Consider the following 24,743-nt stretch of genomic DNA (forward strand, 5'->3'; position numbering starts at 1 on the left):
GGAAGATCATGCGGCAGGTCAGCGCAGAGCCATAGAATAAATAAGTCTTAGGGAATTCCCTGGCGGTCCAGTGGTTAGGACTCTGCGCTTTCACTGCTGAGGGCGCGGGTTCAATCCCTGGTCGGGGAACTAAGATCCTGTAAACCACGTGGCATGTCCAAAACAAAAAACAAAAAAAAACCCACAAACAAACAAAAAAAGAAAGAAGTCTTAGAATCGTAGCTCTGAGCTGGATGGACCTCAGAGTTAATGGGCCAACTCCTCACTGTACAGATGGGAAGACTGAGGCCCTGAGAGGGCAAGAATTCCTGCCAGCCCACAAGGCATATTTGAGCAAATTAAAAACAGGCTCCCCATTCCCTGAAGTGGATGCAACCCTGTACCACGGCTCACGGCAGAGGATTGTCTGGATTTTGGCACATCAGCCCCCTGGTCAGGCACCCTTAGCAGTGCACAGTCTGTAAAACATACAAAGCGGCCCTGGCAGAGGCCCAGCCCACCTTGTTCTTGATCATCCACTTGACGAAGCGTCTGTCATAAGGCTCATCTGCAGCTCCAGGCAAGTTGGGCATCTTGCTCTCTGGGGGACAGAGGCCAGGCTGAGCCCTGGGCAGCCTCCAGGGCCCTGTACCTGGCCCAGCCCGGCCAGTCCCACTCACTGAATTCTGAGATGTCTGTGATGAGGAAGTAGCTGCCCTGGGGGATCACGGGCCTCAGGCCTACAGACTGCAGGCTTTGTATCATGTGGTCACGGCAGCGCTGCATGGCCCGTGGGAGCTGCACAAAGTAGCTGCTGGCTTGGCCGAAGTGCAGCTGCTCCCGCTCAAAGCTCTGGGCTACTGCAGCCTGGGGAGGGCGGAGGGACAAGCAGGTCAGGTGTGACCTGACCTTGGAGCCAGCCCAAACTCCTTTCTTGCCCCCCCCCCTCCCCCGGTGGGGCGGGTCCTGCCCCCCCCCCCTCACCTGGCCCTGTGTGGGACAGTGGAAGACGGAGTTCTGGTGCACAGTGCGCAGGTGCTTCAGGAGACTGTCCGGGCCTAGGACCCAGCCCACCTGGACCAGGAACATAGGTAGGGGGTGAGGCCCTTCGGGGCCCGACCAAACCCTTTGTGGATTCCCAGGCCAGCCTCGCCTACCAAGGATTGTAGAGGTAGGGGTCACCCCCGCCCTCGTTGACTCACCTTCCAGCCTGTGGCACTAAAAGTCTTGCCAGCGCTGCCAATGGTCAGGGTGCGTTCCCACATGCCAGGGAGGTTGGCTGCCCAAGGCCAAAGAAAGCAGCTGCTGAGATGGGGGTGGGGGCAGGGGAGGGGTGGCTGGACCCCAGCAGGCACTCAGGCTCTCAACGCTCCGGACTCCAGCACGTGCTGAGCTACTCCCAGGACTTATCTGAGCTCACCCTCACGACAACCCTGGGAGGCCGGTGCCATCGCGTTCCCCTGTCCTCAGAGAGATGAAGTCACTGCCCCAGCTCACCTGACCTGTGTGGGTCTAGACCCCCTCGGTCCTAATCACCAGGCCTGCGCTGACACCCAGATTGGGCTCAAGGCCCTGCCACAAACGTCCAGGGGAACGGGGGCACCCTGGCCGGCTCGGCTCACCGATGCTGACGTGCTGCCACCCGTCGTAGACCAGCCACTGGTAGACCTCGTCGGTGATACACACCACGTCATGCTGCTGGCACAGGCTGGCCACCAGCTCCAGTTCTGCCCTGGAGAACACCTGCAGGGACCATCCCCAAACAGAGAGGCCTGCTTAGAGAGATGAAAAGACAGGGCCAGAGCCGGTGCTGAGGGCTTTTCTGCCCCATCCTATCCCTGCAACAGTGACCCTGTGAAGTTGGTTGTGAGATAACAGAAAATACACACACACACACACACACACACACATATATATATATATATATATACACACACACACACACATACATATATATATATGTCTGTGCCCCGATTCCTGGCACAGAACTCCTAAAACCCTTGGAAATTACTAAGTGGTAATAGCACTAGTAGCATCTCTTGTTCTAATATTTGCTCTTTGATCCTGACCTTGACAGGGCTCTGGAAACTCTTGTAAATTCCTAAGTGATAAGAGCACTAGAAGGGGACTTCCCTGGTGGCACAGTGGTTAAGAAGCCTCCTGCCTTCAGTCCCTGGTCTGGGAAGATCCCACATGCCGCGGAGCAACTAAGCCCGTGCACCACAACTACTGAGCCTGTGCTCTAGGGCCTGTGAGCCACAACTACTGAGCCCTCGTGCCACAACTACTGAAGCCCACACGCCTAGAACCTGTGCTCCACAACCACAACAAGAGAAGCCACCGCAATGAGACGCCCGCGCACTGCAACAAAGAGTAGCCACCGCTCGCCGCAACTAGAGAAAGCCCGCGCGCAGCAACGAAGACCCAACACAGCCAAAAATAAATAAATAAATAAATTTATAACAAGAAAAGAATCCGCCTGCCAATGCAGGGAACACGGGTTCGAGCCCTGCTCCGGGAAGATCCCACATGCCGCGGAGCAACTAAGCCCGTGTGCCGCAACTACTGAGCCTTTGAGCCACAACTACTGAAGCCCGCACGCCTACAGCCCATGCTCCACAACAAGAGAAGCCACCGCAATGAGAAGCCCACGCACCGCAACAAAGAGTAGCCCCCGCTCGCTGCAACTAGAGAAAGCCTGCACACAGCAATGAAGACCCAATGCAGCCAAAAATAAAAAAATTTAAAAAAAATTAAAAAAAAAAAAGAGCACTAGAAGCATGTTTGTTCTAATGAGGCAACTCTGAGTGGGCTCTTGGATCGGGGTTGATCATCAGAAAGACGAAGCCACATTGGAAGTTTGGAATTTTCTCCAGAGAGGGCAGAGGGGCTGGAAATGGAGTTGATAATTGAAGCCTCCATAAAAATCCCACTAGGACAGGGTTCAGAGAGCTTGCAGGTGGGTGAGCACATCCAGGTACCAGGAGGTTGACACACCCCAGCTCCACAGGGACAGAAGCACCTGTGCTCGGGAACCTCCCAGACCTCGCCCTACGTGTCTCTTCATCAGGTTGTTCAGCTGTATCCTTTATCATATCCTTTAATAAACTGGTAGCTGTAAGTAGGTGTCTCCCTGAGTCCTGTGAGCCACTCTAGCAAATTAATTGAACCGAGGAGGGGGTTGTGGGCACCTCAGATTTACAACCATAGGTCAGAAGCACAGGTGACAACCTGGACTTGTGATTGGTGTCTGGAGTGGGGTGGGCGGCAGCCTTGTGAGACTGAGCCCTTAACCTGTGGGATCTGACGCCATCTCCAGGGTAGACAGTGTCAGAATTGAATTAAATTGAGTTGACTTGTGGGACACCCAGCTGGTCTCACAGAATTGCTTAGTGTGGGAAAAAACCCCACATATCTGGTGTCAGAAGCGTTGTGAGTGTGATAATGGTGTGACAGTAAAGTAAATGGTGTGACAGATAATGGTGAGACACAGGTGGAAGCCTGGGTCTTCCTTCATATCAGTTCTGTCATGTTCCCATTTTCCAGATGAGAAACTGGAGAGGTGAAGTCACTGGCCCGGGTTCACGGGGAAGTCATGGAGGTGTGCAGCCCACTCCACCACCCGAGGCCTGATACTTTCTCTGGGGATCCCTGCCCCAGGCCCTGGGACCCCTGGGAGCTTCGGTCCTCAGAGCTCATCGCAGGTAGTCCTCCCACTTCACAGACAAAGAAACTGAGGCCCCATGGCAGCTCAAGAGCAACAGAGCAGGGATGTGAGCCAATCTGGAGGGGTCCCCGGAGGAGGTATCTCAGGTACCTTTCCCAGGGGGTTGTTGGGTGTGTTGAGAATAAGGGCTTTGGTGCGAGACGTGAACTTGCTGGCCAGCTCTGTGGGGTCCAGCTGCCAGTTGCTGCTGGAATCCAGTTCCCCATCCTGGTTGCGGCTCTGCAAGAGGAGGTGGGAGGGGGTGGCAATACTTAGCCACCTGACTTTCATCTCTAGAAGTTCGGCCTTCCTCCCCCCAGGTATCTCTTCCCACTGTCTCTCCTCTCGGGCTCTGGACACCCCTCTCCCCAACCTGGAGAAACTGCCCTCCTTCACTTCCTTCCTTCTTTCCCACCTCCCAGGGTTCAACCCAGCACACTCCTTGGACCCCTCTGCCCACCCACACCCCAACCAGCATCCTTACCGGCTTCAGGGACACAAACACAGGGCGACCCCCTGCCATCAATGTCATGGGCTCATAACAGTCAAAAAAGGGCTCGATGATGATGACCTGGTACAAGGATCAGATTGGCTGGGGTCGGCACCGCCCTGACCCTTCACCCCCACCCAGACCTGGCCTTGCCCACTCACCTCGTCTCCTTCGTCCACCAGGGCCTGGAAGGCTGTGAACAGGGCCCCATAGGCACCCACAGTCACCAGCACGTTCTTGAGCGGGTCTATGTCCTGTCCCAGCAACTTCCCGAAGAAACTGGCCAGGATCTTCGTCAGGGGTGGGTAACCCTGCCGGGACAGCAGGGGTCAGCGGCCTGGTTCAGCCTGGGCCCACCCTCCCACTCAGATGCATCCAGGCAATTCTAGCATCTTCCAGAAGCAAGCCTGGGGGCAGAGTCAGTTCCTATGGGGTGAGTTCTTTCATCTCCATCGCCAGCACGTGCCATAAAGCCTGCTCTGTGCCAGGCCCAGCATCCAGGGCTGGGATCAGTGGAAACCAGACAGAGCACATGCCTTCATGGAGCACAGTGCAACGGAGCCCTCAAAATAGCAGCAACTCCACACTTTAAACACCTCCCTCTAAGTTTAAGAAGCACTTTTGTGCCATCTAATCCTCTTGGCAGCCTGGCAAAAGAGGTATTATTTGATCCCCACCATTTGACTGGTAGAAAAACAGTGACCCAGAGAAAGAAAATGACTTGCCCAAGGTCATGCCAGTTCAAGTGCAGGAACAGGACTTTATGTTGCAGCTTTGAAAGCACCCCACTTTGAGAGGAAGATTGTATCTGTACGCTTGTTTGATGAGGACACTTATAAAACACACCAGGTTAAGCCAAGGGACTGAAACCTAAGGTCTAGAACTTAACTAAATAATTCACTAAACCAGAATTGACTGCAGAAAAATGAAAAATTTCAGTACACCAAAATATCCCATGAGCAAAGTTAAAAGACAAAGAGAGGAACACTGCAACATAAGAGAAAGAAATAAGATATTTAATATGTAAAGAGCTCTTTCAAAGCAATAAGACAAAGATATATACCCAAATGAAAAAAATGAGGTCAGGCATGAAAGAAAAAGTGCTGAGGCCCAGTATGTACCTGAAAAGAATGAACATTCCTGCCAGCTCTGAGACCAGCCTGTTGGTGGGTATGTGAGTAAACCTTACTAGAGGGCAATTTGACAATATCCAGCACAGGCTGAAATGCTTACACCCTTTGATTCTCTAGTTTTACTTCTTGGGATATATCTGAGAGAAATATTCACATATGTGTACAAAGGGATACACAAAGAGATATTCACTGTGGCATTGCTTAATAGTGAGATAACCAAACCAGATCATCACTGTAGGGCTGGGTAAATAGATTATGGCACATCTAGGCAATCGGATACTATGCAGCCATCAAAAAGAATGAGGCTAGGGGCTTCCCTGGTGGCGCAGTGGTTGAGAATCTGCCTGCCAATGCAGGGGACACGGGTTCGAGCCCTGGTCTGGGAAGATCCCACATGCCGCGGAGCAACTAGGCCCGTGAGCCACAATTACTGAGCCTGCGCGTCTGGAGCCTGTGCTCCGCAATAAGAGAGGCCACAATAATGAAAGGCCCGCGCACCGCGATGAAGAGTGGCCCCCACTTGCCGCAACTAGAGAAAGCCCTCGCACAGAAACGAAGACCCAACACAGCCATAAATAAATAAATAAATAAATAAAAATTGTATAACTTAAAAAAAAAAAAGAATGAGGCTAATGGGGTACATATACACAATGGAATACTACTCAGCTATGAAAAAGAATGAAATAATGCCATTTGCAGCAACATGGATGCAACTAGAGGTTATCATACTAAGTGAAGTAAGTCAGAAAGAGAAAGACAAATACCATATATCACTTATATGTGGAATATAAAATATGACACAAATGAACGTATCTATGAAACAGAAACAGAATCAGGGATATGGAGAACAGACTGGTGGTTGCCAAGGGGGAGGGGGATGGGAGAGGGTTGGATGGGGAGTTTGGAATTAGCAGATGCAAACTGGTGTATATAGAATGGATAGACAACAAGGTCCTACTGTATAGCACAGGGAACTATATTCAATATCCTATGATAAACCATAATGGAAAAGAATATGAAAAAGAATGTATGTATATGTATGGCTGAGTCACTTTGCTGTACAGCAGTAATTAACACAACATTGTAATTCAACTATACTTCAATAAAAAGTAAATTAAAAAAAAAGAATGAGGCTGTTTTGACATGGAAAGATGCCTATGTCATACTATTTAGTGAAATAAGTTATAGAAGCATTACGTACAGTATGAGTCCATTTGTGTTAAGAAACACAAATCTCACGTGTGGGCATGTGAATGTGTGTGTGTTTATACAAGCATTTTTAAAAGTTAAAAGTTCAAAAGTCTAAACACTCAGCAAAGTAGCAAACTGTTAGCAGTGGTTATCTCTGGGTGGTGGCACTGGAGGGAACTTTCCCCCGGGGCGATGAGATGCACACCAAAGTTTAAGAAACTACTCGAAGGGGACAAACATTTACTCTGTGGTTCTTTACAGAAAGACTTCGGATTTAGAGTCAAAACAATCAGCAGCTTGTCTTTCAGGGTTAAGCTTAGGTGTCACCTCCTTCAGAAAGCCTTCCCTGATCTCCCAGGTCTCATTCCCTCCTTCCTGCTCTCAAGTACCCCATTCTCCTCCATCACAGCATATCAGCTACCTTTGTTTTCTGCTTCTGTTTTGGTTTTTGGTCTGCTTTTCCCACTAGACCATGAGCTCCTGGCTCATGCTTTTTTATCTGTCTTTCCCCCAGACCATGAACTGTCCCAGGGCCTGGAACAAAGGAGACAGTCCGTGAACACTGAACCATGGCCAAACTGAATCCCCGGGGCTCTGTCCCATGAACCCTGACATCCAGATGGGCCTGCTGCCCAAAAAGATCTGCCCCGTCCTCCCCCAGGACCTCCTCAGAGGCCCGTGTCCAGGGACCCCGCAGAGGGGCTGGTAGACTCACAAACGCCTTCGTGTACTGGTTGAGCATGAAGTCCCCACTGACGGCGTGCTGAAAGGCTTCCACGGCAAAGTCTGGGGGTGGGAAGTCTGGGAAGCCTTGGCCCAAGTTCACGACATCAGCCTCACTGGCCAGTTTGACAAACTCCACCCTGGGCAACAAACAGAGAGTGGGTACCAGCCCAACCCTCCTGGGGTTCTGTTTGCTTCCAGGGCAGGGTGAGCAAGGCATTGGGCTCCTTCTAGAAAACTGGATAATCAGCATCCACCCTGGTCCGGAGATCTGTTTGTGGTCATAACTGATTCCATGCTGATCACATGTCTTAGCCCAGGGGCTTTCCAACTTTCCACCATGATCCATAGTAAGAAATCACTTTTACATCCCAAACTCTGTAGAGCACAAACATGGACTCAACTTTCTCCTTCCGGTGTGATCCACTGCAGTATCTCCCATCCTATCCTACTCGAGTCTTTAGAAATACTTGTTGAGCGCCCCAAAATGGATTTCATGACCCGTTCATGCGTCTCTCAGGACCACACTTTGAAATGCTTGCTCACGTCATCTCTGATAGTCTATGAGGCATGTTGCTCCTTGGTCACAGTGGGGACGGAGAAGCTGGGGTTCGGGCGACTTGCCCAACGTCTCCCAGTTAGCACTGCCAGCCTTTGAGTCCATATCTATCTGAAGCAACAGTTCTGCTCTTGCCGATTACCCTGGACAGACTGGGGCCTGACATCTGCCATCTCTGGCCCCTGACCACCTTTCTTCTGGCCCTGCCTAGTGGCTACCTGTTCAGGGAAACTGGAAGAGAGGCTGAGAGGCCGAAGAGGCTGGTATGTGGTTCCAGGTTGGTTGGGAGCAGAGGGGTCAGGCTGGGTGGAGCTGAATTTGCATAAAAATAAATATCATTATGTCTAAAATTGGTCATTTTCTCTCCAGAGTGCCACAATGTCTCTGAAGACACAGAGTTGCTGGAGCTCAGAGAGGCCAGTGACCTGCCCAGAGTCACACAGCCGCTAAGGCAGAGCTGAGATGCAAAATCAGGTGGTGGATGTTCCCTGGTGGCTGGGACAGGGGAGCCAGGCTCAAATACCCTACGGAGACCAGCTGCCCTGTAGGTTGGGCCTCTAGGGTCCTGATCCTCAGGGCACGACCCTGGGGTCAGCAGGAACCTGGGGCCTTTCATGGCCCTCATCCCTCCTGGCACTCCTCCCCTGTCCTGTGCATTCCACCCAGGCCAGCTCCTGCTCTGCCCTGCCTTCGTATGAGACTTAGCCTCTCCTGGCCTCAGTCCTTCCTTCTGTACAATGGGTGTGACGGGTTCAAGAGTCTGCTGGGTCTGTGAGTCAGGAAAGATTCTTCCTGTCTCTCCCAGCCAGTCATTTCCTCCTTCAGAGTTGGACTTTACCTTATCTGCAAAATGGGCCACAAGCCTGCCCACCTGCCTCACAGAGAGGACAGAGCGTGGCAGCCTGGGGAGCAGGACCCTGGAGGCCCAACCTAGAGGGCAGCCGGACCCTATAGGGCCTTTGGGCCCAGCTCCCCAATCCCAAACACCATGGAGCATCAGAGGAGAAGATGGAGGTGGAAGATTTTTGCAAAACACAAAGTGTTGTACAGCAGGGGAGTTTGAAAGAAAAAATGGTTCTCTTTTTGGTAAAAACAGCAGCCAATGATTTTTTTTTTTTAACGTATAGAGGTGGCTCAATGCCCTTGGCCAAAGGTAGAGCGGGCCAGGAGCGGGGGTTGGGGGGAAGCGGGAAGGTCATTAAATCTTTCTCACACATCTTCCATTGCATCCATCAAATCACGAGTGACGAGGGGCACATATACCTCTCATATTTAGAATAGGTCAATAAAGAAAAGATGTTAACCTCTGCAAGTGTTGGTGAGGAGCTGCCTGTGTCTTACCTTCTTATATTCCTTACCTTAGCTTGTTCTGTACTAAGTGTGAAATGAAAGAATCCCTGGAAAGCCCTCAGCCTGGTGCTGGGTAATGGCCATCGCTCACACAGTATGTCACCTCATCCTCCCAGGCCCTTCAAGGGAAACGGAATTACCTCCATTTCCCAGATGGGAAACTGAGGCTCAGAGCAGGCGAGTCACCGGCCCCAAATGCCACAGCCAAGCACGGCGAGGCTGAGATCCGAACCTAAGCCGGCTGCTGGGGGTCTCACCTCTCAGGAGCTGCGGCTACAAATCTCCCCCCGTCCGAGTGCGTGGCCGTCCTGGGTACCATTGAGTTACTGCCAATCCAGGGACCGCCAGCCCTGCCCTGCCCTTGAGCCCAAGGGACCCCCACACCCCTCCCCAGCCCCACCCAGCTCACCATGGGTTGTGGTCGATCCCGTCCAGCCTTCGAGCCTGCAGCTGTTTGGTCATGACGAGCTGAAGACAGAGCAAACGGACGGTCAGCGGTGGAGGCCCAGCAGCCTGGGCCTGCCCGGGAGGCAGCTTCTCTGGGGCCACAGCCTTGGTGCCCACTCCTCCAGGAGGGAGGCGGAGAGCAGGGCTCCCAGACAAGACAGCGGGGCGGGGTCTCCCGCCTCCCCGCCCGGCTCCTCCCGCTCCACCAGCCTGGACTTGCCCACCTGCCAGCCCAGGGTCCACGTGTCCTGGGACACAGCCTGGATTCCATCAGGTTAAAGTTTGACCCAGGAGGGGCTGAGGCCGAGGAGGAGGAGCAGGAGGAAGGGGGAGAGCAGAGCAGGGGAAGGATCATGGCGATAGTGACTGCAGCGGCTTCTCGCTAAGCTCTTCCTTTGACTTCTCAGCATCACCTGGCTGGTCCCGTTTTACAGATGAGAAGATGGAGGAGGGGGAGCGGGGAGAGGGATGTGTTCAAGGTCATACAACAGATACACTCAGACTCAGGCCTGTTTGAGACGAGGCCACGTTCTGACTCAGGCAAATAGGACACTTGCTCGGTCCTGGGGGGCTCAGGGGACCTCCTTTCCCCTTCCCTATGTTCCTTCCAGGCCATCTTCCACCTCACCCGCAGGTGTGCAGACAATGGCCAGGCCTGAGAACCACCAAACTCAGGTCCTAAGCCCGCCTTGGCTGGGTGACATTGCACAGCTGCTTTAACTCCCCTGGCCTCAGTCTCTCCATCAGTATAATAGGGGCATAGGCTCCGTGGTCCCTCCCAGCCTCCTGGTCCTGTGGCTTGGAGTCTCAGACCCGCGCAGGCAGGTGGTGGAGCCACAGCTGTATCTAACAGTGAGCCCCTGCTGTTCCTCAGGGTCTTAGTGCCCACAGCACGCCTATCAGAGGGACCAGGATGATCCCATCTAAAGATGCGGACACTGAGGCTCAAAGAGGTTCAGGGACTTCCCCAAGGTTGGAGGAGGGGCTGGACAGGACCCTGGTCAGGGTGGTGGCAACAGCGGGGCTCCTAGCGTCTGGCCCCTGCTCTGGAGAAGGGCATGGGGACTGTCTGTATACGGGCCAGGCTTTTCCATCACCTGGGAGTCTTGCTGATGGGAATGATTTGCAGAGAGCCCAGCATGGGGCTGACACCTAGTAGGTGCTTTGCTAACATTGGCAGCCCTGTCCCTTCACTGAATCCCTGACACCTCTCACCAGGCCTGGCACTCAGAACATGTCAAAATAGTAAAAAATGAGAGCGTGATCCCTGCCAGGGACAATCATGTTATCACCAAAATGTTAGTCAGCAGTGATTATCTTTGGTTGGTTAGTTAACAGATATTTTTCTTCTCTTTCTTATAATTTTCTTATTTTCCAAATTTTCTAAAATAAATGTTTAATTTTTATGATTAAAAAATGTGGGAGAAAATTACATTTTAGAGGAATGTTTGTAAAGGTGATATACCAATATCAATAAAACAGGCTACAAAATAGCATGTACAGGATGATTATATTTTAAAAAATATACCCAAATATATATTTGTATGTATATAATTTTTTCTATGACCATATGTGAATAGAAAAAAAATTTAGAAGGAAACATATCAAAATGTTAACAAAGGTTCTCTCTGAGTGGTGGAATTACAGGTGATTTAATTATAAGTGTACTTTTCTATGTTTCTAAGTTTCTTGTATGGAGAGCATACCATATTTGATTCTGATATGTGTATTTTTTGCACATTGCACTTTCAGATGTGTCTTAGAATCTATAGCACGAGTTTAACTGGCAATTTCCTCACTTACTAGTCCATAAAATAACAGTGCATCTTAATATTGATGGCATTATAGGTTCAATGATATAAGGAATTACGTTTGAATCGGGTATGCATCATATTTAAAAAAATAAAGTGAAGATGAATCGGGGCAGTGGTGGGGGTGGGTAGAGGTTGGAGTGAGGGAGTTTGAGGAGGGCTGGGGTGGGCGAAGGAGTAGAGGGGTACAGGGGCACAGAGAGAGAGCAAAGGGGGTGGATGGAGTTGAATGAGTTTAGGAAGAAGATAAAAAAGGGGGGACTCCAGAAACTTGGGGTGCCCAATGGAGTGACCTTTGAGTATGTCACACACTACTTGGATAACTGAGGAACGAGTGCCTGTTCTTGAGCTTATGCATAATGTATTTATTCAGCTAACATTTATAAAGCACCTACTGTGTACCAAACACTGGGCTGGGCACAGGGGGTGATGGGGAGGCAGCAGCTCCAAGGAGACCATTCAGATGCATAGCTACAAGTTCTAGATTAGAAGCAAGGGCAAGGGAGAGGCCCACACCCAGGCTGCAGTCAGAGAAGGCCTCCTGAAAGAGGAGGCTCATGCAGAGCTTTGAAGCCAGAACCAAGCCAGATCCCAGGAGCCCTGGGGCATGCAAGCAGCAGAGCACGAGGGGCTAGAGCACTTACAGTCTGATGCAAACACCGGGCCAGCGAAGCTCCAGACTTCTTTCCCCGGAAGGGCCCCACCAGGTGCAAATAGATGGCCGCCGCATTCCTGAACATGCCTCCCAGAGCCATGGGGCACTGACGACGTCTCCTCCAAGGGCAGAGGAGAAGGGAGGAGAATGCCCTGGCCAGAAAATGGCTCCGAGCTCAGGACTTGGGTCCCCCACACACAGCTCTAATAACAACAACAACAGTAAGTGCTAATATTTATTGAGTAGTCACTGTGTGCCAGGCATGGCAGCAAGTGCTTTGTTGCACGGCTATCCTTCAGTCCTTGAAACCCTGGGACCCCTTCCCCCTCAGCAACCAGAGTGACCCTTTCAAAATGTAAATCACCTCTAATTAAAAAGTGATCCAGGAACTTCCCTGGTGGCGCAGTGGTTAAGAATCCGTCCGCCAATGCAGGGGACACGGGTTTGAGCCCTGGTCCGGGAAGATCCCATGTGCCACAGAGCAGCTAAGCCCGTGCATCACAACTACTGAACCTGCAAACCATAACTACTGAGTCCGTGTGCCACAACTACTGAAGCTCATGCGCCTAGAGCCCATGCTCCTCAACAAGAGAAGCCACCGCAATGAAAGGCCCGCACACTGCCATGAAGAGTAGCCTCTGCTCGCTGCAAATAGAGAAAGCCCGCGTGCAGCAACGAAGACCCAACACAGCCAAAAAAAAAAAGATCCAGGGATTTCCCTGGTGGTCCAGTGGTTGAGACTCTGCGCTCCCAATACAGAGTGCAAGAGTTCGATCCCTGTTCAGGGAACTAAGATCCTGCATACCATGTGGCACAGCCAAAAAAAAAAGAAAAAAAAAATCCAGTTGAAGATTATGGATGGCTCCTAACATTGCAGACAGAGTCAACCCTACACGTTCTGACTCTGGAAACACACATATCACTTGCAAATTATTGCTGTGCTAAAACCAAATCTAAAGCAGATCATGCTGCTGGATTACTAAAATACAAGGGACAAAAGAACATGTTAAATTACACCATGGAGATGCAATTAACAAATTCAGACTGATGGAAACCCTATAGAACAAATGACCCTGTTTCTTCAACAAATAAAATGCAAGAGGAAAAAAAAGCCTGGGACTTCCCTGGTGGCGCAGTGGTTAAGAATCCACCTGCCAGTGCAGGGGACACGGGTTTGATCCTTGGTCTGGGAAGATCCCATATGCCGTGGAGCAATTAAGCCCGTGCAGCGCAACTACTGAGCCTGTACTCTAGAGCCCGTGAGCCACAACTATTGAGCCCGACTTCCACAACTACTGAAGCCCGTGTGCCTAGAGCCCGTGCTCTGCAACAAGAGAAGCCACCGCAAGGAGAAGCCCGCGCACTGCAACAAAGAGTAGCCCCTGCTCGCCACAACTAGAGAAAGCCCCCACGCAGCAACAAAGACACAACGCAGCCAAAAAAAAAAAAAGCCTGGAGCATTATAGATTAAAAGAGACTCAACAGACATAAATTAAAAGGTGAATGCCTTGAAAAAGAAGAAAAATGTTGAAGGACACACTGCACAATTTCAAAACTTACCAAAAAGCTAAAGGAACCAAAAAAGTGTGGTACTGGCATAAGGATAGACATATAAATTAAAGGAATAGAATTGAGAGTCCAGAAGTAAACTGCTATTTGGTCAACTGCTATTTGACAAGGGTGCCAAGAAAATTCAATGAGGAAAGAACAGTCTTTTCAGCAAATGGTGCTGGAACAACTGGATATCCCCATGCAAAAGAATGAATTTGGACCTCTACCTCATACACAAATATTAACTCAAAGTGGATCATAGACCTAAATGTAAGAGTTAAAACTATAAAACTTCTTGAAGAAAACAGGAGTAAATCTTTGTGACTTTTCATTAGAAGATGGTTTCTTATATACAACACCAAGAGCACAAGCAACGAAAGAAAAATTAAATTGGACTTTATCAAAATTAAACACTTTTGTGTCTCAAAGGATACCGTTAAGAACGTGAAAAGAAAACACACAGTATGGGAGAAAATATTTGCAAATCATAAATCTGAATCTCTCCAAAGAGATATAAATGGCTAGTAAGCACATGAAAAGATGTTCAACATCATTAGTCATTAGGTAAATGCCACATTAAGATACCACTTCACATCCACTAGAATGGCTATAACAAATAAGACAGATAATTACAAGTGTTTCGAGGATGGTGAGAAATTGGAACCCTTGTATATTGTTTCTGGGAATGTAAAATGGTGCAGCTGCTGTGGAAAACAGTCTAGAAGTTCCTCAAAATGTTAAACATAGAGTTACCATATGATCCAGCAATTCCGCTCCTAGGTATACACCCAAGAGAAATGAAAAAAAATATGTCCACACAAAATCCTGTACATGAATATTCATAAGCAGCATTACTCCTAAGAGTCAAAAAAGTGGAAACAACCTAAATGTCCACCAACTGATGAACAAAATGTGGTAAATCCGTATGATTTAAGAATATCATTTGACAATAAGAGAGAATGAAGCACTGAATCACGCTACAACATGGATGAACCTTGCAACATTATGCTAAGTAAAAGGAGCCCATTACCAAAGGCCACAAATTGTACAATTCCATTGATACGCAACAGGCAAATCTAGAGAGACAGAGAGTAGATTAGTGGTTGCCTTGGGCTGGAAGTGGCATGGGGGGTGAGGGTAGGGAATGACTGCTAATGGGTACTAATGGGTACGGTTTTTTTTTTTTTTTTAAGGTTTATTTATTATTTATTTATTTAATTTATTTTTGGCTGTGTCAGGTCTTAGATGCGGTGTGCGGGTTTTCTCTTCTCTAGTTGTGGCGCGCAGGTTCCAGGGCACGTGGGCTCTAGTTGAGGCATGAGAGCTCAGTAGTTGTGGGGCGCAGGTTTAGTTGCCCCATGGCATGTGGGATCTCAGTTCCCTGACCAGGGATTGAACCCGCATCCCCTGCACTGGAAGGCGGATTCTTTACCACTGGACCACCAGGGAAGTCCCGGGTTTTTGCTGTGATGAAAATGTTCTAAAATTAGATTGTGATCATGGTTTCACAAGTGTGAATATACCAAAAACCACTGAATGGTACACTTTAAGGGTGAATGGTGCATGTGCTATATTTCAATAAAGCTATTTTAAAAAATTGCCAAGGTTTAAAAAAAAAGGCAGTGCCCTGGTAGTGGCCACGGGGATGTGTCTCTGCACTGCCAGGAGCCTAAGTGACAGAGGGGACAGCTGTGGTCAGAAATCCATCCCCACCTTTAGCCCAGAGCCCATGCTTCCAAGGGCTGCTCCCAGCCAGTGCCCAAAGGACAGTGAGGCAGGCTGTTGCCGGGAGATGTGGCCCTCTCAAGGACTCCCACTGGCTTTCCTGGAACTTTCTGAGAATTGCACTGCATCTGAGACTTTTCCTTCCTTCCTCCCTCCCTCCCTCCCTCCTTTCCCTCCTTCCTTCTTTCCTTCTCTCTCTCCTCCAAGTGGGTCAGAATACAGCCCTAAAAAAGAAGTGGGTGTCTGGGCATGAGGGGGACTGTTCTAGATTAAAAGACTAAAGAGACACTACTCGGCCATAAAAAAGAATGAAATAATGCCATTTGCAGCAACATGGGTGTAACTAGAGATTATCATATTGCAATACAAGTGAAGTAAGCCAGAAAGAGAAAGACAAATACCATATGTCACTTATTTGTGGAATCTAAAATATGGCACAAATGAACCTACCTATGGAACAGAAACAGACTCACAGACATAGAAATCAGACTTGTGGTTGCCAAGGGGGAGGGGATAGGGAGAGGGATGGACTGGGAATTTGGGGTTGGCAGATGCAAACTATTATATAGAGAATGGATAAACAACAAGGTCCTACTGTATAGCACAGGGAACTATATCCAATCTCCTGGGATAAACCATAATGGAAAGGAATATTAAAAAAGAATGTATAGGGACTTCCCTGGTTGTCCAGGAAGGGAAAATGCACACCAGGGAACCATGGAGTGTCTCAGTAAAAGGGTCTTAGAACTTATAATAGAACCTATATGGGATAAGAATCTAAAAAAGAGTGGATACATATGTATATGTATAACTGAGTCACTTTGCTGCACAGCAGAAACTAACACAACATTGTAAATCAACTGTATGCCAATAAAAATTTAAAACAAACAATTCGCTCCTCAAAAAAAAAAAAAGAACTAGTTTAGGATTTGGACTTTGGTGGGGTGATTTGGGTGAGGGTCCAAGGAAGTGGGACTTTGCTCTGGATTGGTGCTTTCAGAAGCAGGGATAATTTTATGGTTGGAGAGCTCAATAATTTTATTTATAGGGAGGGCAGGCTAGAGTGAGACTAGTTATCATTGGTAAGGAAGCTGCAGTCCCTCGGATTAGCCAGGAGAGGGGTGTGCTTGGTATTGTGTGGCTTCAATAATATTCGGGTTTGTCTGTGTTTAGACATGATTACGGAGGGGTCTTGTTTTTGTCTTAATTCCTCAAGGTCACAGAGTGGCTTTGTCTGATGTCGATGTTCTGCGAAATTGTTCAAGTGCAACACAAGACCAAATCTTATCTGTAGGTGCCAGACAGCTCCTGGATTCCGGATTCTGCTTTTCTTTTTCTAAATCCTCATACTGAGAATAAAATCCAAAGTCTTTACCATGTACCATGAGGCCGTATTAGATCAGACGTGAGGCCTCCTGTGCCAGGGCATTTCCTGCCACTGTCCCTTTTGCTTGCTGTCCCCTAGCCACACTCACCATTCCTGTCTGTTAGTTGTTCTCCTCCTTATTCACTCTCCTTATCCTATAGCAGCGCCAGCAAACGTTTTCTGCATTGGGCCAGTGCAAATATTTTAGGCTTGGCAGGACAGTCTTTGTCGAAGCTTCTCAAGTCTGCTGCTGTAGTGGGAAAGCAGCCTTAGACAACACATACACAAACAGGCGGCAGCGGTTTGCCCTGTGGCCTCACTTCTCCGATGGATCTAAGGAGAGGTGTTGATATTTCACTTTGCTCAGCTTTTTACTCATAAGGACAGAGTAACAACTTCTAAGCTCCTTATGTGCAGGACTGGAAACCAGAAGTCCAATATAACCTACCTGTTCACATCATTTCATAACTATCAGTATAACGCTCTAATTTTATTAGAGAGGGGAAATAAAAGGAGAGTAATTTATAAACCAGTGATGGATATTTTAATATGTAAATGCTCAGGCTTGTCCACACTAGAAGATTCTAGGAAGTAGAGAGCTGTTGGCACCTGCTTATAGAAATAAGTCTGGCCTAAACTAGGCAACTCCCTAGCCTAGTCCCTTCTAAACCCCTCCCAACCTAGCCTCTTCCTCTAAGGTCTTTCAAAGCATCTCAGAGCCCTGAAAACTAGCCATCTGCCCAAAGGTGGGGCAATTCCTCCTCTGTTCCTCACTCCATCCTCAGCTTCTCCCAAGCATGTTCTCTGGCCAGGCCCTGGCATAGCGCTGAGACTACAGTGTGGACCAGGCCTGGTGAGAGATGCCCATAAACACTGTCTCCTTCATTATCCAGCAAGTATTTCCTGACAAGTGCAAAAATGTGTGTTATGGCTCGAATTGTGTCCTCCAAAAGGATACGTCCAAGTCCTAACCTCTGGTACCTGTGAATATGGCCTTATTTGGAAATAAGATATTTGAAGATGTAATCAATTTAAGACAAGGTCATACTGGATAAGAGTGGACCTTAATCCAATATAATTTGTGTCCTTATAAGAAGAGGAGAGGGGCTTCCCTGGTGGCGCAGTGGTTGAGAATCTGCCTGCCAATGCAGGGGACATGGGTTCAAGCCCTGGTCTGGGAGGATCCCACATGCCGCGGAGCAACTAGGCCTGTGAGCCACAATTACTGAGCCTGTGCGTCTGGAGCCTGTGCTCCGCAACAAGAGAGGCCGCGATAATGAGAGGTCCGCGCACTGCGATGAAGAGTGGCCCCCACTTGCCGCAACTAGAGAAAGCCCTTGCACAGAAACGAAGACCCAACACAGCCATAAATAAATAAATAAATAAATAAATAAATAAACAACTTAAAAAAAAAAAGAAGAGGAGAAGAGACACAGACATACAGGGAGAAGGTCATGTGAAGATGAAGGCAGAGATTAGAGTAGAGCACCTACAAGCCAAGGAACACCAAGGATTGCTGGCAGTACCGAAGCTAAGAGAAAAACGTGGGCCAGATTCTCCTCTGGAGCCTTCAGAGAAAGCATGGCCCCAATGACACCTTGATTTTGGACTTCTGGTCTCCAGAACTGTGAGATAATAAATTTCTGTTGTTTAAACCGCCCAGTTTGCGGTACTTTACTGCAGACGACCAGGAAACATACAGTGGGACACTAGGGGGCGCTGGGGACACAGCCACCCGCATGCGGGAGCTAGGGAGGGCTCCTTGGAGGATGTGGCCTTCCACCTGAGTCTCAAAGGAGGGAAAAGGGTGCCAGGTGGTGTAAAGGCCCGTGGAACAGAACTGAGAGATTCCAGGAGCTGGGAAGTCAGTCTGGCCAGAGTTCACCCTCTAATTTCTCAGAATCCAGAGTTGTCCCTGGAAACCAGAAGTACTCCCTGATCCCTGTGGATCCAGAACCAGAGCTTGGAGCAACAAAGGGCAGTGTGATTATTATCTGAGGAGGGACATTCCACCATGTGTCGTGTCAGGGGGTGGTTGTCGGCGTGCTTCAGCTTCCCTCAGCCAGAGGACAAGAGGCCCACGGCCGGGTCTGAGCCCAGTGCCGGTCATAGTGGGCGCCTTGTGACCACTGCGTGTTCTAGGGGGACCAACCATCCTGCTTGCCTGGGATTGAGGGGTTTCTCGGGATGCAGAACTTTCAGTGCTAAAACCAGGACCATCCTGAGCAAACGGGGACGGGTGGTCCCCTTAGATCGGCCAAATGTAGGGTTGGCTGCTCCCGTCCTGTGCCTGATGTCCTGCTGACTCCTCCAGATGGACTTAATCCTATGGGACCCCCTTGACCATCTCCTGACCAGTTGGTTCAAAATCTGCGGGTGCCTGGTAGGCTGATCCTCTCTCTGACACGGTCGCCCACATCACTCCATGTCTATCATTTCTGTCCTTTCTCCTAAGGTGGCTACACCTCCTCTGCCCCAAATCATGCTTTCATCATCTCACCGGATTACAGCGGTAGGAATAATATTAACACAACCAGCTCTAATTTGCTCACTTGGCACCAGGCACTGCAATAAAGACTATACTTATGTCATTGGACCCTTTCAACGGTCCTGGAAAGCAGGTGCTATCCTCACCTCCATTAATAGGCAAGGAAATTCGTAATAATGAAAAAATAATAACAAACACTCAAATGGAGCTCCTGAAGGTCGGGGGAGGGTCTGCATCCCTGGATACCCAGCAAATGGTAGAAACTCACACGGGAAAAGATCCCAGCTTGTGGCCCTTTCCTCTCCTCTGCCCCAGTCTCAGCCCTTCACCCTCACTGCCAGCTCTCGGGAAAGGTGGTACCTTGGGGCTGGAGGTGGCCTGGGACACCTGGCTCCATGGAGGGCGAGGAGAGCCTGTGCTGGATGAGGACACGCTTAACCAGCCTCGCTGCCTCGGGGCTGGGGCTGGAAACCAGGATGGGGCTTTCACTGCAGAGCACTGCCAGGGCAGGGGGTGGTGTGTGTGTCCGGGTGAGTCTGTGGGCATGGGAGTGAGCATTACACTGCACCCTCTGTGGGGCAGATTTGTCCTGCCAAACCTTTGGTGCTCCCCTGGGATCAGGCACCAAGCAGACCCCTGAGGAGAGGATTAGAACACAGGCTTTGGGGTCACACAGACCTTGGCTGTGTGACCCAGGGCAAATCACTTCGCCTCTCTGAATGTCAGTTTCCCTGTCTGTAAAATAAATAAAAATAAGATAATTCATGGAGGAACTTCTCTGGTGGTCCAGCAGTTACGACTCCGTGCTCCCAATGCAGGGGACCCAGGTTCAATCCCTGGTTAGGGAACTAGATCCCGCATGCCGCAACTAAAGATCCCACACGCCACAACTAAAAGATCCTGCACGGCACAACGAAATCCCATGTGCCGCAACGAAGATATGGTGCAGCCAAGTAAATAAAAATAAAATAAATAATTATTACAAAAAAGAGATAATTCATGGAAAGCACTTCACTTAGTGCCTGGCACATAAAAGGTGACCATAAATGACAGATGTTTTTCTATGTTTGTTTTGGCCACACCACACAGCATGTGGGATCCTAGTTTCCCAACCAGGGATTGAACCTGTGCCCCCTGCAGTGGAAGTGTGGACTCTTAACCTGGTTACTGGACCACCAGGGAAGCCCCAGTGACAGATATTAATAATAGAGTGGGCACTTTTTGGAGCTAGATGTGTGTGAACTCACACATGCTCACTGGTGGGACTGACTTCTCTGTCAGATCTCCTCAGGAGGCTTAGTGCTAAGGGCCTGCAATAGTTTCAGGAGCCTATGAAAATGTTTTCATTTTAATTTATTTTAAAATAAGAAAAAAAGAGAATATAATAACAATGAATGTATAATAATGAATCCAGCCTGGATGATATCTGTTCTTTATACCAACATAGTTGTAAAATATAATTTTTTTTTTGTAAAATATAATTTTTATTATTTTTTTTAATGGAGAAAGGGGCCCATGAAGTAAAAGTGAATAGGGTCCCTGAAAGTTTTAATGTGACTTTGAACATGGGTATATCCGTGTGTGGTTGTGAAGTCATGTGCAAATAAGAGTGTTTGAGGGAAGCGGGGGTGGGATGAATTGGGAGATTGGGACTGACATATATACACTACTATGTATAAAATAGATAACTATAGCACAGGGAACTCTACTCAATGTTCTGTGGTGACCTAAATGCGAAGGAAATCTAAAAAAGAGGGGATATATGTATACGTATAACTGATTCACTTTGCTGTACAGCAGAAACTAATACAACATTGTAAAGCAACTATGCTCCAATAAAAATCAATTAAAAAAAAAAAGAGTGTTTGCCCTTGAGCACTTGCACACGTCTCTGTCTGTGCTTGTGAGCATGTGGGCGTCGTGGGGACAGTTTCCAGGAACTTGAAGGGGAGGGAGAAGCCACTGGGGGTCTGAGCCGAGGGCAGGAAGGGCACAGGTGGCCACGTGGGCTGCCCTCACCAGCAACACTGCCTGAGGTCAAGGCAGGAGGGGAAGCGGGTGCTTGTTGTTCTTGAAGCCGCCAGCAGGGGGCATGAAAAGCCAGCCCGGTCTAGACTTCCGGCTAGCTGGCCCTGGGGCTCCACACATCAGGACACAGGACAACTTTCGTGCCTCAAGAGGGGGCTGTGGCCTCACTTCATAGAGGAGGTCCACCGTGGGGAGCTTGCTGGTCCAGGCCCACCTCGAGGCAGGACTGCTGGCCTCCCAGTCCAGAATTCTCCCACTGACTGGGCTGACCTAGAGACCTCCACAGGGACTCATTCCTAAGCACCTGGGGGCTCTCACCGGGGACCCATTCAACTCATTCAAGGGCAGCCTTTCCCAGGCCACACCCATCTCCAACTCCCCATGTGCCTCATCCCTCATCTTCCAGGAAGCAGGTCTTCCCTGGACAACTCCTCTGTAACCCTGAAGTCTGTGCTAAGGGTAAGGACAATGGCCTTTTATTTACTGCACACTTTCTCTGTGCCAGGCTGCCTGCCGAGCACCTCACAGGGTCCATCACTTATTTATTTATTTATTTTTGAATTTTATTTAATTTATTTTTTTATACAGCAGTTCTTATCAGTCATCCATTTTATACACATTAGTGTATACATGTCAATCCCAATCGCCCAATTCAGCACACCCCCACCCCCACCCCCGCCGCTTTCCCCGCTTGGTGTCCATACGTTTGTTCTCTACATCCCTGTCTCGATTTCTGCCCTGCAAACCGGCTCATCTGTACCATTTTTCTAGGTTCCACATATATGTGTTAATATATGATATTTGTTTTTCTCTTTCTGACTTACTTCACTCTGTATGACAGTCTCTAGATCCATCCATGTCTCAACAAATGACCCAATTTCGTTCCTTTTTATGGCTGAGTAATATTCCATTGTATATATGTACCACATCTTCTTTATCCATTCGTCTGCCGATGGACATTTAGGTTGCTTCCATGACCTGGCTATTGTAAATAGTGCTGCAATGAACACTGGGGTGCATGTGTCTTTTTGAATTATGGTTTCCTCTGGGTATATGCCCAGTAGTGGGATTGCTGGATCACATGGTACTTCTATTTTTAGTTTTTTAAGGAACCTCCATACTGTTCTCCATATTGGCTGTATCAATTTACATTCCCACCAACAGTGCAAGAAGGTTCCCTTTTCTCCACACAGGGTCCATCACTTTTAACCCCACCAGAAAGGTTCCATCAAGAGGCTAAGTCACACACCCAAGGCCACAGCTAGCATGTAGCAGAGCCGGAATTTGAACTCAGGACACTGACTTCAAAGCCTGTATTCACTGCCACTGTGGAGCAAGGGGAGGCTCTGAGCAGTGACACGATGGCCCCTTGGGCCACTGACTCTTACTTCCAGAAAGAGCCAAAGAAGCACAGACTGATAGATGTTCAAGGGGAAATGAGAGAATTTGGTCCAGTCACTCACATTTTACGGATGGGGATACTGATGACCAGGGAGGGGAACTCACCAGCCCAGATTCCAGTAGAATCATGTCACCTGAGTCACAATCCTGGCATTTTTCTCATCCTAGCAGGCTGCCTAGGACATTATGCACATGGTCCAGAGGAAGCTGCTCAATAAACTTTTGTTGAATGAGAGAATTAATGTCCACTCTCCAACCAGACTGTGAGCTCCATTAGAACAAGGACTCTCCTCAGTTCATCTTTTTACTGTCAACATCTGGTTCAGGGACTTAGGTGCACACCTTTTTATCGCTTCAGCAAATATTTATCGAACTTCTGTTATGTGCTATGCCCTAGGCTAGCCGCCAAGCACACAAGGGTAAATAGGATACCTTCCTTTCCTTCAAGGTGTGCACACAGAATGAAGGAGACAAACAAGTAACCAGACCATTCTAATATAGTGTGAGCCTTAATATGCAAAGGATTCTTATAAATCAGTAACAAAAGCCCAACATCTCAATAGAAAAAAAAAGTGTGCAAAAGGTATAAATTCACACAAAAAAGAAAATAGCCAATAAACTTGAAAAGATGCTGAACCTTGTCATAATTAACAAAATGCAAACTAAAATGAAACACTATTTTCTGCCTCTCAGGCAGAGAATAAGAAGATTGAGATCCACCGAGTCAACACTATGGTGCACTAAAAGTCATTGGTATAACTTTTGGAGGGCAACTTAATAATAGTGACTTATATTACTCTTTTTTTTTTTTTTTTTTTTTAAATTTATTTATATATTTATTTATTTTTTGGCTGTGTTGAGTCTTCATTTCTGTGCGAGGGCTTTCTCCAGTTGTGGCGAGTGGGGGCCACTCTTCATTGCGTTGCGCAGGCCTCTCACTGTCGCGGCCTCTGGTTGCGGAGCACGGCTCCAGACGCGCAGGCTCAGTAGTTGTGGCTCATGGGCTCAGTTGCTCCTCGGCATGTGGGATCCTCCCAGACCAGGGCTCGAACCCGTGTCCCCTGCATTGGCAGGCAGACTCTCAACCACTGCGCCACCAGGGAAGCCCCTTATATTACTCTTTGACTTAACACTTCATCTTCTAGAAGTTTCTTACAGGAATATTCATACATATACATAAAGAGGTATCCACCTGGATGATTAGTGCAGCATTGTGTGTGAGAGAGAAAAACCTGGAGACAATCTGATGTCCATCAGTTGCAGGCTGGTTCAATTTGTTATGATTTATCCATACAATGGAATATTGTTTAGTCACCAAAAGGAAGGAGATCACCCCTAGCATTCTGACATAAAAAGATATTCAGGTTACATGAAATATGCGTGTTGATTTCAAAACTTACTACAAAGCTACAGTAATCAAAACAGTGCCAGGCACTGGCATAAGGATAGAAATACAGACCAATGGAACAGAATTGAGAGCCCAGAAATAAACTCAAACATCTATGGCCAATTGATTTTTGACAAGGATGCCAAGACCATTCAATGGGGGAAAAATAATCTCTTCAACAAATGGTGGTAGGTGGACTTCCCTGGCAGTCCAGTGGTTAAGACTTCGCCTTCCAATACAGGAGGTGTGGGTTCGATCCCTGGTTGGGGAGCTAAGATCCCACATGCCTCGCGGCCAAAAAACCAAACAGAAGCAAATTGTAACAAATTCAATAAAGAATTTAAAAATGGTCCACATCAAAAAAAAAAATCTTTAAAAGCAAAACAAAACAAATGGTGCTAGGACAACTGGATAGCTCCTCGCAAAAGAATAAAGTTGGACCTCTATCTCACTCCATCTACAAATATTAACTCAAAATGAAACGACCTTGATCACATTCTTGATAGTGTCCTTTGATGCACAAAAGTTTTACATTTTTATGAAGTCCAAACATAGAATTACCTTATGACCCAGCAATTCCACTCCTAGGTATATACTGGAAAAAAATAAAAACATATGTCCACACAGAAACTTGTACATGAATGTTAATACCAGCATTATTCATAATAGTCAAAACGTGGAAACAACCCAAATGTCCTTCAACAGAAGAATGGGTAAATTAGGGTATATTCATACAATGGAATATTATTTAAC

At 48.2% G+C, this 24,743-nt stretch overlaps 1 protein-coding gene across 4 annotated transcripts in view; it reads right to left on the reverse strand.

The window, feature by feature from the left end:
- The window catches only part of KYAT1 (kynurenine aminotransferase 1), a 34,044-nt gene that overhangs the window by 962 nt on the left and 8,339 nt on the right, over positions 1-24,743 (reverse strand). For 2 of the 4 annotated variants that reach the window (XM_059925783.1, XM_059925782.1), the window contains 11 exons: positions 12,034-12,247; positions 9,541-9,599; positions 7,215-7,362; positions 4,337-4,486; positions 4,170-4,256; positions 3,797-3,925; positions 1,602-1,722; positions 1,182-1,258; positions 964-1,053; positions 660-846; positions 501-580 (listed from right to left, as the gene is read on the reverse strand). In XM_059925783.1, coding sequence (XP_059781766.1) covers positions 501-580; positions 660-846; positions 964-1,053; positions 1,182-1,258; positions 1,602-1,722; positions 3,797-3,925; positions 4,170-4,256; positions 4,337-4,486; positions 7,215-7,362; positions 9,541-9,599; positions 12,034-12,144 — 1,239 coding nt within the window. In that variant the 5' untranslated portion in view covers positions 12,145-12,247. Of the gene's footprint in view, positions 1-500; positions 581-659; positions 847-963; positions 1,054-1,181; positions 1,259-1,601; positions 1,723-3,796; positions 3,926-4,169; positions 4,257-4,336; positions 4,487-7,214; positions 7,363-9,540; positions 9,600-9,802; positions 9,996-12,033; positions 12,248-24,743 lie in introns of all 4 variants that reach the window. The other 2 variants (XM_059925785.1, XM_059925784.1) reach the window with 2 other exon arrangements.

The sequence above is a fragment of the Balaenoptera ricei genome, chromosome 6 (genome assembly GCF_028023285.1).
Source record: "Balaenoptera ricei isolate mBalRic1 chromosome 6, mBalRic1.hap2, whole genome shotgun sequence".
NCBI lineage: Eukaryota > Metazoa > Chordata > Mammalia > Artiodactyla > Balaenopteridae > Balaenoptera > Balaenoptera ricei.